The sequence below is a fragment of the Parasteatoda tepidariorum genome, chromosome 1 (assembly GCF_043381705.1).
Source record: "Parasteatoda tepidariorum isolate YZ-2023 chromosome 1, CAS_Ptep_4.0, whole genome shotgun sequence".
Lineage (NCBI taxonomy): Eukaryota > Metazoa > Arthropoda > Arachnida > Araneae > Theridiidae > Parasteatoda > Parasteatoda tepidariorum.
The window spans coordinates 59,628,428-59,646,583 of record NC_092204.1 but is presented as its reverse complement, the minus strand read 5'-3'; the positions used below and the strand labels follow the sequence as shown (position 1 = coordinate 59,646,583).

The window sequence follows — 18,156 nt, the reverse complement described above, 5'->3', positions numbered from 1 at the left end:
TATAGAAATCAATTAAGTCCTAATTAAATATGAAATCTTATTAAATACTTAAAACTGCTAGATTTATAAAATAAAAAATTTGACACTCAAAAAACTACAAAAATATTTGCATTACTAAACTGTTAATTAAAAAAATATACTGTTCAATAATTACTGAAACATATAAAACATACGCATAGGTTGGTATAAAAATTATTCAAAATAAAATATAAAAGCTGTATCACATTTTTTTTAGAATTACATCTTAAGTAAGTCAAAATAATTAACTGGTTTCTAATGAATAGCAAGTTACTCTCTTAAATTGTCCATAAAATGTCTAAATTTATAATTTGTTTAATAGCATAAGATTAGAAAGCTTAACTGTACATATTTTTAATGTTTGTGATGTATTGCTAATGATTTAACTAAATATGAATACATTGTGTTGAATTTATTTTTTACAAATGCCTGATGATTAAGTGTAGTGAAAAACAAAAGCATTTTTTCTATCTTTTACTATACAATAAAACAATGCTACAATTTTATAGCTTCGTTACAATCATGTTTTATGTTCTTTAGCAGACATTGATTGACGGCTTTTATTTGCAGCAGCAGCAACATTAGATGGTTTAACCTTTGTAGGATCATAAGAATATGTTCTCGGAATAGGACCAGTTCCTGCTTTTTGGAATCTGATTTCATCCATCCTTCTTCTATCTTCAGCAGCTGATAATGCCTTTTGATCTTCCCAGGCTACAACAAACCATAAATTGAATAAAATGTTTTTAACAGAATTTGTACAACTTTTTAAAAATCAAGGATATTTCACAGCATCTCCTAATTATTGTTAAAATAAAATATCTGAATACACCAGCAGAAATTATTTAATAGTTTTTTATTTTATTTTAGAATGTTAAATTCATGTGAACATAAACTACAGATAGAGAAAAATTTGATTTTTCCAGATTTCAATTCTGAACTTTATTGACAGAAGTGTAATAATAAGCAGTCAAAATAATAAAAGAAAAAGAAAAGATCAATTACTGTTTTTACACCACTATAATTAATTTTAAAGACATTGAATTTTGAAGGTATTAGTGACTTAAAATTAAAGTTTAATGACCAAGTTGCATACCTGCCAAAATTGGAAAAATAGTGACATTTCTTAGGCTACGAGTAAAGTTTTGATACATCATGCATAATCATGTAAGTCAAAAAGAGAAATTCAAAATTGGAAATAATATACACACGTACATTTAGCGAAGTAAAAAATATGTACTAAATCTTAATCTATAAGAGATCTTTTTAAACCATTATTTATAATTACTTAAACTATTACCACTCAACATACTACAGTACTACGCTGATGGCAACTGCCGTAGCGAGGAATAAGAGAAGTATTTTTGCCATCAACGGATATTTTATCGCCAAAATGTTTTTTTAAAAAAAAATTTCTTAAACAAATACGAAGAAATTTGAGAATATACGGGTAAATAGGAGATAGATACAGGAGTCTTTGTTAAAAAACAGGAGACTTGGCAGGTACGAAATTGTTAAAAACGATTAACCTTTAAAAAGGTGGCTAAAAACATCCAGAAAAAAAATTTCCCGATTTTTCCGACTGATTTTATCAAATATTTCTGATTGTCATTAATAGCATTAATTAATTTTATACTTTATAATGTGAGTTTAATTTTTTTCTCAGTTCGATTTTATCTATGTCATAAATTTTAATACAAAACACACTAGCTAAAAAAATTATTATTAGGAAAAACTAAACACGATAAGTCATTAAAAATGTATAATGGATACAGAAAAAAAAAAAAATTTTTTTTTTGGTATGACAGATCAAAGGTAATTCTATGAGTAACTGAAATACTATTTTCTGAATATTGAAGATGAATAATTCTTTTGACAGTGCAATAATTTCTAAAAAAAAAATTTAGAAAATACTCTTTGCTTTAAAATATTTTTGGGGTAAAATGTGCTAAATGATTAAGGTTTCTATTGAAGAAAAATAAGTTTCAGTGGAAATCTATGCAATGATGAAAATCAAAACAAAATCGACCATCTGATAATTTCTTACAGAATTTGTAAACATTTTTTTAGGAAAAAATATTGAAACTTCAGATACTTGAAATCCCAATTAGATCATCTTATCTGATTCGGGGGTAATTTCAATACATTTCTCTGATCTGTTTTATGACTACCAGGAAAAGCTACAAAGAAATGTCTTAGTTTCATGATCAAATTTAAATTTAAGATGTTACATTAAATACATACACTGATTAGCACAAATAGAAATGTGCATAAAAATGAGTTTTTCCCCCTTTCAAATTTTAAATCTGAGCTTAATTGACCGCCATGAGTTATTTTTCAACAAATTAATAACTAATTATAATTTTAAACACTCTAACTTACACAGATTGGTACTCACTAGAAAATATTGGTGAAATGTAGATGTGTTAGAATAATGTTAAATTTATGGAGTTTGTATTGTTTGTTGATATTGTATTACCCAAAAAGAAAGATATTGTTTGTTGGCGTTAAGTTTTACATACAAAATAAATCAACATTTAAGACTTTAAATCATTAACCATATTTCTAAATGTATTTATTTTTAGTCAATACATCATTATACCAATTAAACATTTAGCAAATACCAAAGAAATCAATTACTTTAAGGGATATATTCATTTACCTTCTTATTTAAAATATTATTTGTGCTTAACTTTCTCTAAAAAACATTGCTGTTTGTATTCAAAAATATTTCAATAGAAGGTTATAAGAATTTCGTCTATGAACTTTTCATTCTGAAATCAACTCAGAAAGCATGATTAAGAAATTGAACACAACGAAAAATGCGCCTTTTTAATATTCAACGAAGAATTTCGTACTAACTTTACTGTTTTAAACACAAAGCATAATCATAATGATGCAAGGTATATTATAAATGTAACTTTTCAGGTCATATTTTCATATTTAGAATATTAAATGATAAAGTGGTTTTTAAAAATTTTAATTCATACAATGAAAATATACCACTATTATACATTTATAAGACCCTTGACAATTTCTGAAAACAATTGTCAACGTTTAAAATCTTTAAAAAATATAAGCTAATTTAAAAATTGTACTGAGTAATTTAGGCAAATGGACGATGTTATATTACAAATTTATTTGAATCCATTATTTCATTCGTTAATAAAAGAATGATTCTTATAAGAGAAGTTAAAATAATTAAATTAAGATTTTAATGTAAATTTAAATTAAATACTGTGCCCACTTTCTTTGATACCATGTACGCCAGTATATAAGTCAACTCTTAAAATCAACCAAAATTTTATACAAATCAGAAGGTAGACTTATACACTTGCAATAAAGTCGGGCATTCTTTGATCACGAAACATTGATGCATTATAAACAATGATATAGATATAAATAACTCTGTATCGATTCTCTCCTTTCGAAAAATATGAATTTATTATATGTAATTTATTTTGGATTTTTCTCTTATATTTTCTTCACACATAAAGGTTTATTTTTATAAAAACAATACTTTAATGTTCAGAAAAAAATGAAGAATAAGAAAAGTTAAAATAATTTATTAATTTATTCAAGAGTATTTCAAAAAGGTATAACATGAAAACTTTTAAAACATGACATGAAGCTACAAATTTAAAGACTCCAGAACATCATCTAGGGTGGATTCAATGTTAGCAGTGCCTATAATGTAGTTTGAGATCAAATGTATCATATCCAGATAGAACAGTGTGAAATATTTTTACCTTGAGAAAATTTTCTTGAGAAATTTTCATATTTGGTTTTTTACAGCGATCTATTTATACACTCGACATCTAAAACATTTGCTATCTCGTAATCAAAAATAAGGAGTTGACTTATACAATGGATTAATTTATACACGGAATATCCGTTACCGTTGTCCTTCCTCAAGAACACCCTTTTTAAGCTGTGTCCACTTTCTTAAACATGCATTTTGAGTTATGACCATTTTCTCAAATATGCATTTTCAGTTGAGTCCACAAAAAAAATCTCACTCATTATCTACTTCTCATTCGATATTTAAATGTCTACCTAACATTTCTTTTATAAACAGAAGAAAGGGGCAGATGCTTAAAAGAAAAAAAATTATGTCATTCAAGTATTTAAATTCAATTTTTTTCAATCACCGCATGTATAGTTCAAGAAATTAAATACTTTTTCCAGAAATTTTTTGCCCCTTTTATTTTATTTGTTTTTAACTTAGTTGAATGAAGAAGTTTTTTAAATTTCATTAAGAATAAGTTTAGACACAAAAAATCAAACTAGATAAATATGAAATACTTCATACATATTCATATTTCAATTATTTTCTTAATATAGAGAAATGTTAATCAAGGAAATAAAACTTACCTTCTTTCATTCCGCCAACAAATGATTTTTTAGGCATAATAAACTTTGGGTCAACAGCCTGTTGTTGTGGTAAATTCAAGTACTGACGAACAGGAGGCAATCTCAAAATTGATACAATTGCTAGAGTACAAAAATTAGTTGTAACCCAGTAATATAAAACAGCCTAAAATAAAAAAACTAACAGATAAGTCAAATTACATAAAAGAAAATGACAATTTTTATTACAAACATTTACATTATGATACAAGAAATAAAAACATGAGTACAAAAACTAAATACAAAGAATTAAAATCCTAATTAGAAAAGGTGTAAAAAATGAAACTTTGATAAGGAGGCTCCATTTAAAATATAACTCTAATTGGATTTGAAGTTTTTGAATTGATTACTAATATAATATAACAGTATTAAAAAGTATTAGTATAATTTATCTCTCTCTGTGTGTGTGTGTGTGTGTGTGTGTGTGTGTGTGTGTGTGTGTGTGTGCGTGTGTGTAAAAGAACCTTTTAGTTTTAATTTTCATTAATTTGATTAATTATACTTAATTTCAAAAAATAATAATTTTTAATTTTCAAAACTAATTTTCCAAAAAAAATGTAATTTCAAAAATAATATATGTATCACATTTCTGATTTAATACATGTATTGTGACAGTTACTAAGTCATACTAGTCATATATATTTTACTACATCCAATAAAAAGCCAGAAATGAATCATCTCAAAAATTATTAGTTAACATAGAAAATGTAGTAAAAGCAAGCTTTGCTTCTTATTTTAATGTCTCATCCCACGATAAAATGAAAAAAAGTAATGCTTTACAAAAATTTCCTAATATCAAAATAAGTAAAAAAAATTTAAAATTTTAATTGACTAAACAGAATTTTTACAATGCATGATAAGATTTCAAAAAGTCTGTAACAAAGCATAGTATTGATTAACAAATTTAATTCTAATTATATGTTGATCCTCTGAGCTAGTTACTTAAAAAAATAATTAGTTGAGAATACAACAAATCAATAAATAGTTTCAGATTGTTGTTCCTAGAAAATGTTTTATATTGTGCAATTTTAAATTCATTTTTTTAACACAAAAAAATCATAATTCCCTTAATTGCATTTTTAGACCATTTAATTTTTATCCAGTTTTTTTAAAACATAATTAAAACAACATAACATAAATCAAAAACCTTTGGAAGAATAACTGTATACACTATTTTAAAGCATTCAGAATAAACATTAAATTATTATCTAAGTTGGATCTATTTATAACATACATTTGCCAGGTAACATAAAAGTCATTAAACAAAGACCAGGAAAAATAGTTTTCTTTAGATATTCAGTTCCAATAATATAGTGTATATAGTGTTCCAATAGTGTTCTATATAGTGTATATAGTTAATATAGTGTTCCAATAATATAGAATAAACATTATATTATTATCTAAGTTGGATCTATTTATAACATACATTTGCCAGGTAACATAAAAGTCATTAAACACTGTCCAGGAAAAATAGTTTTCTTTAGATATTCAGTTCCAATAATATAGTGTATATAGTGTTCCAATAGTGTTCTATATAGTGTATATAGTTAATATAGTGTTCCAATAATATAGAATAAACATTATATTATTATCTAAGTTGGATCTATTTATAACATACATTTGCCAGGTAACATAAAAGTCATTAAACACTGTCCAGGAAAAATAGTTTTCTTTAGATATTCAGTTCCAATAATATAGTGACATGCTAGCTATTCCTATACACGAAAAACCACTGAAAGTATAAAATCCAGCTTTAAAATTATCAAGACATGATAAATCATTAAAAAAAACCTTTATTTGGATATTGATACTTTAAAATTTTAGAATATTTTTCAACAACAGTTATTAATGTCTTTGTTGAATAAGGCAATAATCAGACATTTTATTTTAAATTACGCCCGCCAGCGTCTTCTCAGACATAAGGCGTCTTGCAGTCCAATACAACACTGAAGTAGCTCCAGAAGGTGAGAGGGCACGAAAGTCATCACAGGAACGAATGTCAAGAAGAGAGGGGCAATCAAATAGATGCTCCCCAGTCATAGGCAAAGTGTTACATGGCACACAAAGAGGTGAATTGAACAGGTTAATTTTAAATAGATGGGCCTGCAAGTAGTCATGTCCAGTAATTATTCTAAGGCAAGCAACTCCCTCAGCTCTGGGAAGGAGGAAACTGATGAGAGCGCTGCTGGTCATCAAGAAGGCTAGCCCAGGACTTTCCATCGACTAAGTCCCTAAAAGCAGATATTGTTCTGTGCCTGAATTTGCTCCTAAGAAGCCGCCTTGCATTTAATCAGACATGCTACAACAGTTTTACAAAAAACTTATAATTTATGTATGATGATATAAAAATTTAGAAACATGTTTTTAAAACTAAAAATTACACTATACAAAAATTAATAAAAATCTTTTTTTTTAAATATATTTAGAAATTTCACTTTAAGTAATAAATTTTATCAATTAGTTGTCTCAGAATATCTTTTCTTATTGAACTCATTAATTACAAGATAAAATTTATCTATCTGACTAAGAGTCATTCTGTCTAAAATTGTAATTTCGTAATTTATGAATGATCCCACAGTCCATCCTTTTAAAAATTCTCCGATTTCTTTTTCTTTTTTTTTTTTAAACTTTACAAAGATACAATTTCATATTTTTTTAAGCAATCTCCATCTTAGGACATTTGATTTCATCTTATAATAATATTAAATAAGTATATGACCCCAAATTAACCTTTATAAAATTTCATGATAATAAAATTTAATTAAACAAGGTTTCTTTTATAATATTATTTAAAAGTCCAAAAAAATTTTTAAACCACTAATTGATTAAAATAACTTTAATCAACTTTATTAAATTCAGAAATGGTCCCCTAGTTCAATGTATCAAAATTTTTGCTATTTTAGAATTTTTAGTTAAGTATTATAACGGAAATCAGGTAATAAAAGAAATCCAAAGATTTGTGTTATAGAGGCCCATCTGAATAATAAATAGTACTGTTAATTTAATGGTATAAAAAAACACATATTAGGGATAATTCACTCCAAAGTGTTTATTAAGCACATCAATAACAATAATGCATAATATTTACAAAATAACAAAACCAAAACAAAAAAAAAAGATTGAGAATAAAATACAATTATATAATACATACCGCAGGAAAATTTATGCAAAATGGTAAAGCCACTACAGGTAAGGCTTGTAAAAAATATCTAGCCATTTTCATGTTTTCAAGTTTCACTCCAGACTCAGCTCCAATCTAAAAATATAAAATGTTCTGTAAGTTTTAAAAATGTTAATTTTTTAAACAAAATAATGAAATATAGAGCAGATAAAATCTAGAAATATTCAATCATGTCACATGAATCATTATACATAATATCATGAAATGTTAATACATGTTATGAAACATACAGTTTTACAAATTAACAAGGAATGATCATACATTTATTTTTGCAAAACTAATGCCTTACCTTCAATACTATGTATAAAGTACTGCAAGAAATAACTGGCAATATGTAATAAGGATCAGGTATTGTCAAATCTGTCGCCCACCACAATCCACCTTCCTTCATACTTTCTACCGGAGCTTTTGCCATTGCCCTCAATCCCAAAAAGAAAGATATAAACACAGGAGCCTAATTCAGAAGAAAAACAAATCTGCTATAAACAGTCATTCTTATGAAGTCACAGAAGTTCATTCAAAAGAACTTACAGAAACACAGATGCATAAATGAAACACAAACTTCAAAATTAATTAAAAAGATTTGTCAACTTCATTTTTGTTTCTATTTGCCTAAGACATTAAAATAAAATCTTAACATTCTAAAAAATTCCTTTTTAGTGGTTGATCAATTTAACTTTTTTATAGTACAAGTTAAAATATAAACATTTCCTCTTTCATTTAAACGTTTCTGAATTTAAAAAAGATTTAAATAAATAAAAATTTTAGTCTGTATTCAATATTTCCATTGTTAATATAAAACAATATACTTTTTTAAAAATTTAAATAACAATACTATTATATAATTTAAAATTAATAGATAAAATGTATGCCCGAAACAATAAATTAAAAGAAAAACGTCTCTACAATAACAATATGCTCATGAGTCTTGTCCATGACCTTGCACCTAAACAGATGGCTATGAAATAAAATTGGACAATTTCAATAGTATATGAGGTAGAATTAAAAAGTTCCTATAATAGGTCAAAAAAGAACAATAATTTGACTTTATTAGCCTTCTTCTAGCGCTCGTATAACTAATTCAAAAACTCTTAGAATCTATTTTCTAAGAGGTTCTTGAGCTGCTTCTTCGCATTTTCGATTACGTCATTTGAATCCAGAAAACAGAGTCCCTTCGATTTCATTTTCATCCCTACAAATATATAAAAATCCAGTGGTGCTAGTTCGGGAGAAAAAGCAGGTTGTTCCAGAGTGAAAACATTGTGTCTGGCAAGTAATTATTCATAATTAGAGTGCAATATGATGGAGCATTGTTGCGCAAAAAAAAAAATTTGTTGCCCATTTTCAGGGTTTTTTTCTGATTGTATCTCATAGTGGTTTAAGAATATCCATATAAAGATATTGACAGCTTGGTATTCAGGAATTAATTCATAGTCAGTGACGGCCTAGTAATCGAAAAACACTTCCATGTCACTTTCTCTCAGTTTTTGTCCAAGCAAAATTTTTCCTTTCTTTGAGATGCTTTTGCTTTCCAGTTATTTGATTGGCCTTTTGTCTGAGAGCTGTAAAGAAAGCACTATGCCTGATCACCTGCTATGATTTTCTTCAAGAAGCTGTTATCTTCATCGGCCATGTCAATGGAATCATCACACATGTCCACACTCACTTCTTTTTGTTTAGGTGATAACATTTTTGGAACCATGTGTAAACAAACATGATGCATGTTCAAATCATCTTGAATATACATGTGAAATTCCAAGCTCAGAGGCAATAGCATTAATGGATATTCCTCTGTAAGCATGCGCGATTTCTCCAACGCCCTCAAATGTGTTTGAGAAATTTCATTTTCATCTGTGTAGCAAGAGAAGAGGAATCCAGTCCAAGATCCTCTTCGATGTTTGTATGACATTAACGAAAACCCTGATGCCAATTGTACACCACCGCTTTTTTTAATGGCATCGTTTCTGTATGCTTTCTTCAGCATCTTGAGCATCTCATAAGGTGATTTCTGGAGCAAAACGCAGAACTTGATGCTTGTACACTGCTCTAAATGTGACACTTCTATGTTCGACGAATGAGAAATTTGCTTTGTCAGAAATGATCTACAGTTAAAGTTAACAGTACCAAAAATGAATTCCAGATGGTTGCTTGTTTTCGTTATTAGTGCTGCTAACGTCTAAAAAAAATATTTTCTCTCCAACAAGCCCCTGCGTGAATGTAGGGGAACATTCCTGCAATTTATGGACTCTACCTCGTATGACACCTGATGTGCCTAATAGAAGCAATGCATTTTAACAAAATGAAATCATATTAAAAAAAATTATAGAGTAGAAAAATAGGCGGCTAAAAACCTGTAAAAAGTTAAACTTTTTATAGAACTTTTCTACCACATAACTCTTCACTGATTGATCAACTGTTTGAAAAAAGTAAGAGCTGGAAGTGCATTGCCAAATTTAAACTACAGTACATGTTCAATACAAAAAAAATTAAATGGAATTATAAATGAAGTTTGGTGTAAGGAAAATAGGAAAGATCACCATGGTACTCTGAGGTTGTGAAATCTACATTTGCTGAAGAAGGTAAGCCCTCCTAAGTCTAATTCTTTGTCTAAATCTGCAAATATGATATTTAATAGCCTAAAAAAACACAGCACTCATTTTTAAAAAATTATATCAGGGGGAAAATATAGCTATCATATCATACCTGAGCCATTGGAAGCAGAGCATTTTTTATTGGACTTATATTGTGGTCTTTCATGAACATCACTATTTCTTGTGCAAATCTAGAAGCTAAAAAAACAAGAATTTTTAAAGACAATCAATAAAAATTAAACGTATATTATGTATTTACCCGCATGAGAAAAAAGTCAAGCTTTTAGAAATGTAGTTGATTCCTATGGAAATAAGTTATTCTATTTTATGAATGTGAAAGAAAAACATATTTTTTAGTGGCGTAAACAAGTGGGACCTACTTGAAACAGATTGAAGATTATAAAATGAATTGGTAATTGCTAAGGTAATACTTTTGCTTATTATTATTATTACTTACATTTTATGGTTTGTTTCATTATGTTAGTCTATTTTTTTTTTTTTTTTTNTTTTTTTTTTTTTTTTTTGGATCTATTAACACCAAATACTGGTTATTAAATCAAATACTGAAAAATCACATGTCTGTTTGGATGCCAAAAAATGAAACAATATTGAAGTAAAAAACTGCCTACATATTATTAATGCATGAACATATCTATCTTTAACAATTTAAAGTATACTTTAAAAAATGTAGGCAATTTTATTTAACTTTACTAAGCATAATTTAAGGTATTTCATACTGAATAAAATGCAAGAATAAAAAGAATAAGAAAAAGAAAATAAAAATTTACTGAAATTCAACTTGGACCACCACAATCTGAGAAATTTGAGACCTCAATGGGAAAAAAAAACTTAAGTTTTAAATTTTGTAATTCTTCTTCTCAATTACCATTTCCCGAGAACTAACTTTTACCTGCACCAATTTTTTCACAAAGCAGCAATTGAATAGAAGTTATATTACAAATGATAGTACAGGATAGACCATTACTCATGAAATAAAATCCACTTAAATGGCTGATATTTGTACATGATTTAAACACAAAGTAAGATTGTCAGGTCAAAATAAGCAGATCAAGTATATTATAATTTTTAAGTTAAAATTATATTTCATCAAATCTCTATATTAAATATCAATCTTCAAAAAAAGGTTTTAATAATCTTTATTGAGAATTTTTTCTCAGAAACTGTATTTCAGTAGAAAATGCTAATTTTATAAATAGATAGATTTTCTTTAACTGTTCATACACTTACAAAGTGTTATTAAATTTACTTTGTAGTGTTTTGGCTCCCTAATATATCTGTTAGTACACCATCACATTTTTCGTTTTTAAAGTTAATATTATATGAACATAATAACCTCGGTAATAATGTCTATTAAAGCCCCTTTACTTAAGTTCTGAAGAAATTTAGATATTTTACAACAAACATTTTTTTTTATAACAGTCACTTTCAATAAATCTAAAATTACTCAAATCATACTTTTAAAAAAGAGAAATCTTTATCATTTCTTTTTAAATTATTCCTTCTATCAAAATGAGAGGATTTTATTTTATCAAAATGATCCAAATATTTTTTTACTTTTGTAAAAAATTTATCTAATAATTACGATTCGAAACTTCTTCATCTACAATAATAATAAATAAAAAACAAATAATTTTGATTGGAGTGATTTGTTCATAATTGATTTGTTCATGAACCTAATGTGACCTTAGGGGTGTTATAAAAAAATAATATATTTTTTACCACACATTAACAATTATTAATAAAATTTCGTATTTTTTAAAAATATTTTTTTAGCACAGTAATAAAAAAAATTTTAAATACCAAATATATAACAAACTAAGCAATGTGTGCTAGCACTGTTTATGGCAAAATATAGTAATCTAGATACTTACCTCATCGACAAAAAAAAATCAATAAATAAGAAAAACAATGCTCTTTTAGCTGATATAAATATTTTAAGTATACATATTTTCAACTAATCTGAAATACAAAATAATAATGGTAATAATTACTGAGGCAGGAAACAGCAATCTCTGTATAGAACATAAAATACTAGATTATATCAAATTGTAAATAACTATTATATGTAATATATGTAATACCTTCCATAGTGTTACCAGAGCGGCGGGCTTCTCCAAATCTAGCTTGTAAGAACTGAAGCTGAGGCATATGATTGCTCATGTTCAGAGTGTTTCTTTGAGTCTTTATTAATATTGGAAGTAAAAGAATTCTGGCAATAACAGTAGCTGAAATATAGATATTTAAAAAAATATTAATAATGTTATTTATTAATTTATCTTTTAAATATATATATTAACGTTAGGGAAAAAAATAACCATAACTAATTGTTTTATTTTTCATTTAAATCAAGTTCAAATAATCAAAATCATGATAGTTCAATATTTGAATAAATAAATAAATTTATTGATCTTCGATTTGATTTTCTGAAACCATTCTGCATTAAAATAAGTCTAAAATCATACATACTTTTTTAATTGCTGTGGTACTATAGCATAAATCAGGGCTCGAAAAACAGCCCGTCCTTGACGGTCAAAAATTCTCCGCGGAAAACGAATTTCTCGAATCCGACGTCCGCACAGACGGCCATTTTCCCGTTAATGTTCGTGATACATTTTCAATTTTTTTTATCTTACAAGAGTCTTGTAAGTTACAAGGCAGCAAAATGACCCACAATACAGCAACATACTGCGCATATATTGATGTTTTCTCTGTCTGGGAGTACTGAAGCGGTTGAAAGGGGCTTTGCAGCAATAAACTTACAAAAAAACACAGTACGTACTGGTCTTAAACAAGAAGCTTTAACAGCAATTATGAACATCTACCTAAATGGAAAACCCCTTTCAGCTTTCTGTTCCGAAACCTCTGTAAATCATTGGCTTGATTGTGGAACTGGCAAACGTCATATTTGATTCATTTAAAAAATGCAGTACCCTCGGATAACTTGACATTCCAGATAACTTGACCCTTGTCTTTTAAATTATTTCATAAAAGAAATACTATGTTACTACTAGTAACCCAGTATTTCTTTTATTACTGTATAATGTAATCCTAGTAACAACTAATTCATTGTGAAATTTATATAAATGTTTGTAATAAATAGGAGAAAATTATATTTTTATTTATTTAAAAGCAACGGATTAGTTTCAACGGAGGACGGCTGCATTGTTGGACAAGCTGTCCTCGGGGACGGGTAAAATTTCTGAGTTTTTTCGAGCCCTGGCATAAATAGTCTGGATTTTCCTAAATTATTTTCAGCCACCTTAGTTTTTCCTTAAAAATGAGTATATAATTTACTTATTCATTATGTATACATTAATAGTTCAAATAATCAAAATCATGATAGTTTGATATTTGAATAAATAAATAAATTTATTGATCTTCGATTTGATTTTCTGAAACCATTCTGTATTAAAATAAGTCAAAAATCATATATACTTTTTTAATTGCTGTAATACTATAGCATAAATAGTCCGGATTTTCCAAAATTATTTTCAGCCATCTTAGTTTTTCCTTAAAAATGAGTATATAATTTACTTATTTATTATATATACATTAATAGTAGCATCTAAAGTAAATGGAATCCAATTCATTACTGTATTAGATGTGTAAAGAGATAAAAAAAATTAAAAAAATTAACTGTAAAAGGATTTTTTTTAACTCAGTTCATATTTGTCACATATTTTTTCATGATATTTTAATAAATGCAATATTTTTGAAATCCCATTTTTTATTTAAAGGTGGCCAAAATGATAAGAAGTATTCAAGTTTGTATGGCCAAGTTTAAACATACAAAATCTATTACAAGTGTTCAATAATAAATAAAATATAAATATTTGTCATACATTATCTTTTTAATTTTAATAATAGGAAACTATTTTATGATTTGCAAAATTTTTGAAACCCAATTTTTCAAGCTCTCAAACTTATGAAAGGTATTTTAATTCAAGAATGTTGCTTAAACTATACTCACGCTTATTTATAATTTAAATAAACTATACCACCTACCAATAGTTATAGCCATCCACCAAGGCATTTGGGCACTAATGTGAAGATATTCTAAAATTACTTGTATCAACCCAACAGGAGTGTAATTAGCTAAACCTAAGCTAGCTAATGATGGTTCTGCAAACTGAGCAACAGTCTGCACATGATCAGAGAGAGTTACAGCAATATCTGATGCAGTAGAAACATGACTACCCGAGTCAGAAAGAACTTTTGAGACCTCTTCAATGCTTGAAACACTAGATGAAAGTTCAGCAGATGGTACCGATGGATTTGTAACAACAACCTACAGTTAAACCAAAATTAGAATAGTTCAAGGTTTAAATAACTATATAACTCAAAATAATAATATAAAAGTTTTTATAATGGGGAAAATAGACTACATTAAAAATATAAAAGTACACTCTACAATAGTGAAGTGACATTTTTGAGATTAATTTCTTAATATTTTATGTGCCGTTTCACATAAATAAATATTTGTGACTTTTTTTTAATATTTGAAGCCTTAGAAAAATGGCTTTTATCATGACTACAATTTAAGTTAACAAATTCAAAATGGGTCCATTATCCAAAGCATTCAAAATCATCCAACCTCTAACACATGGGTCACAAATTTTCATAAACGAACTTATATCAACTAAACATGCAGTCTATCTTTATCGAGCCTAAAATTCCTAATAGCAAAAAGAATTGAGTTTCCTTCACATTTACTACTTTAATAAAGAAAAAATCAAACATTATTTTAGCTACATATGATTTTTGTTTTCAAGTCATTTTCACAAACTATTTTTTAAAAACTTTTTTTTTGAAGCCTTTAAAATGATTTCCTGAAATCCAAAACTGCTTTTGAATATTTTTTTTAACATTTCTTACCAACACAATCAGAAATAGAACAATCATGCCTGAAACCCATGCTTTTATGACTTCCGGAGCTGGTACCCCCTGAAGACGCCAACTTTGGATGTCATATTTATCTAATTTTTTTTCTTCATATTTTCATACTCTTTTGTTTCATGCCTGAAACCATCATTCCAATGAAGCCCATATTGTATAATATGTTTACATAACTCTTTTTGATTTCGGAGAGCTATAGAAATTCTACTCACATGATAATGAGCAATCACCCAATGATTATGATTATAAAAATATAGTAAAAAACTTGCAGATTATTATGATGAATTTGTTTACATTGTTAATAATATGGTATATGATTCAATGTAAAATATAGAAATATGCAAAAAATATCTATCTATACATATAAGAAATTAATAAAAAATTATTTGATTTTATTGTTTTCTTGCTTAAATTAAGAAATGGTATAATACTTTTAAAATGCTAACTTATTGACTACAATTTAAAAAATATCATGATTTTAAATATTACAAATTTTTGATACCTCAAATTTTTTCATATCTACCTTCAAGTTTCAGCCGTAGTTACATAAATCATGTTTCAGTGAAAATTTAAATTTCGTTTCGTATGAAAGTTTTGTGAGAAATTACTTGATGTGTTTCAAATTTTGAGGATTATAATATACAAATCATCAAATTACTGCACTATTAAGCCATTAAGCAGCTTAAAATATCGCTGGAAAATTAAATGTGACATGGTTAATTCTAAGCCTTAAAGAAGGCAAGAGACTGTAAACAACTAAAATAAAAGAGTCATGCTAGGAGTAATCTTTTGATTCAAAGTGCAAATGAGTGGTGTGCCTTTTAAACCCCACCAAGAATGAACCACAATATTAGCATTCATAATTTATAATTTTATGTTTAAAGCTGAAAAAAAAACAACATAGATTTTTGGAACTATAGCTACATAGTGTTCGAGAAATAGCACTTACCTGAAAAGCATCTTTAGTTCCTTGAGATAAAAATGCAGCAGATATAAATAATTTGTCTAGAGGTTTTACATAGTTGGCTCGATTTTTTTCTTTACTAAACAGTACTGAAGAATAATAGTTTTGAGGTGTAAATGCTTTATAAAGACAAATCTAAAAAAAAAAAAATATCAAGTAACAAAATTAAACACAAGGTACAGTTATCTTATTTAAACAAAAATATACATTTTTTTAATTAAGTCCTTAAGTTGCTCTTTCAAGTATAAGAAGTCTTGCAGTCCAATACAAATTAAGAAATATCTCCAGGAGTGGAGAGTGTCTTGAAATAAGAAGAACTATGAGCATCTTTGAAAACAAAAATATAGGTACATATTTTTAACTCAGTTTCAAGTGAATTTTTCTATCCTCAAAACTATATATATCCAGCAAAATATTTTTAAACTTATTTTTAAATGACAAATCAATTAAATTCCATGGCTGATTTTTTCACCTTTTCGTATTAAAATCCTAAAATTCACATTAAATTTGTTTCTAAATCCTAGCATATCGATAAAATATTTTCCTTAAGCAAAATATTTACCGGCTAAAAGAATTCAAATTTATATTAGCAATAGATTTGAAATTTTAGTTGGTGATTGTATTCCAAGGGTCCTCCTCTATATGAGCCACTGATCATGCCAATCCGATGCTGCACTTTTAGTCCTCTTCTACATGTGATACTGGTCATGTAAATTCAAACAATTTTATCCCAATGAAAAGAATAGAAATTTTGATACCTAATATTGCATGTAACACTGCAACAAAATCATAATAAATTACTCCTTAGTTATAGGATACAACAGACATCTACAAGATAATGTATTTTTGGTAAATTAAAAAAAAAATAATTTTTTTTGGTAGATGTTAAAAGAAAGATAAGTGAGAGGATAATGTGAGGTCAAAGAAATTACTCTGATATTGCTACTATTAACCTTTTATTTACAATTAAAGCAAAATTAAACAACAGTTTAATTTTAAAACAAACATTTCTAATGACCTACTCTTTTTATCTTATAGGTACAATGCAGTCTCCTGCCTGTTTTCTACTTTGATCTACTAGATTTGATAGGTATGATGCACCAAATTAAGCTTAATAATAGACATCCTTTCTATTATTAAGCACAATCCAGAGAACACTCAATTTTACACTCTAATCATGAAATCATTAGAAATAATGATATATACTGCAAAAATATCACCTTATACCTGTATAACTTAAGTAAAAAGAGCATTATATAAAGAAAATTGAAGATGATTTCCGTATCGTGATCTCTGGCAGGAGAATCGTCAAATTCCGCAACTTTTGGGAGGTGGCTTGCGAGAAACTAAAACAAAACATCACAGAAGGAAACCAACTCAAAGGGTAAAGGAAATAACTCATAGATAAACCAGGCAAAATTCGATCTGCTTTTACTTTAAAAAAATAATAAATTATTAAGTTTAAAATCTATTTGGCACCCACTTTGGAGACTGCAGTTGGTGCGGCAGATGACGATACGGAAATAGTTTCGAAAATTGCTATCTTAAATGAAATAATTAAAAAAAAAAACACATTTAAAAAAAAATATTCAAAAATTTTTGCGCTTACTAAAACAGCGCACAATAAGCAGAAACACGACCAACACCATAACAGTAAACTTTTAAATTTACTGAAAAAATTCGAAATTATATTTCATTTATTCCTTACAACAAATTTGATAAATAAAAGCTTTATAAAAACCGGTAAGTACCTTATTATATTTCCAATTATTCATATTTTTGCCATTGAAACTCCCTATCTTATGAGCAAAAGAACTAGAAATAGAAAAATATGAATGTCTTAATATATTATTACAAGCCATTATTTCAATTGAGAATTTTGACTTTAAAATTTTAAAGAAATCATGTCTGTCTTTCCAATTATTTGTTTACAATTAATATAATACGCCTTTGGTTGTCTATTTCTGCTCTAATCAAGATAATAATAAAATCAGTAGAACAATGTGAGGAATATTAATTTTCTATAAAGTTTAGGCTAAATCTCAAAATGTGGGGCTACAAGAACAAGCAAAGAC

The 18,156-nt window shown here is 27.1% G+C and overlaps 1 protein-coding gene across 1 annotated transcript; it reads right to left on the bottom strand.

The window, feature by feature from the left end:
* Positions 1 to 477: 477 nt before the first annotated feature.
* LOC107454155 (OXA1L mitochondrial inner membrane protein) lies at positions 478 to 18,148 on the bottom strand. The gene is made up of 9 exons (XM_043053031.2): positions 17,833 to 18,148; positions 16,067 to 16,216; positions 14,227 to 14,509; positions 12,303 to 12,446; positions 10,313 to 10,398; positions 7,899 to 8,063; positions 7,580 to 7,684; positions 4,393 to 4,555; positions 478 to 732 (listed from the first exon to the last, which is right to left on the bottom strand). Exons 1-9 carry the CDS (start codon positions 17,941 to 17,943, stop codon positions 539 to 541), a joined length of 1,401 nt encoding a protein of 466 aa, XP_042908965.1. The 5' UTR covers positions 17,944 to 18,148; the 3' UTR covers positions 478 to 538.
* Between the last annotated feature and the right edge of the window lie 8 nt (positions 18,149 to 18,156).

What these genes read in the sequence shown, in the direction of transcription:
- LOC107454155 (XM_043053031.2), bottom strand. Translation starts at nt 17,943, where the DNA reads ATGGCTTGTAATAATATATTAAGACATTCATATTTTTCTATTTCTAGT. An exon ending in ATAATTGGAAATATAATAAG is followed by an intron (nt 16,217 to 17,832) that starts GTACTTACCGGT and finishes TTTTTTTTTTAG; the next exon opens with ATTTGTCTTTATAAAGCATT. An exon ending in CTCTGCTTCCAATGGCTCAG is followed by an intron (nt 8,064 to 10,312) that starts GTATGATATGAT and finishes CTTCTGAATTAG; the next exon opens with GCTCCTGTGTTTATATCTTT.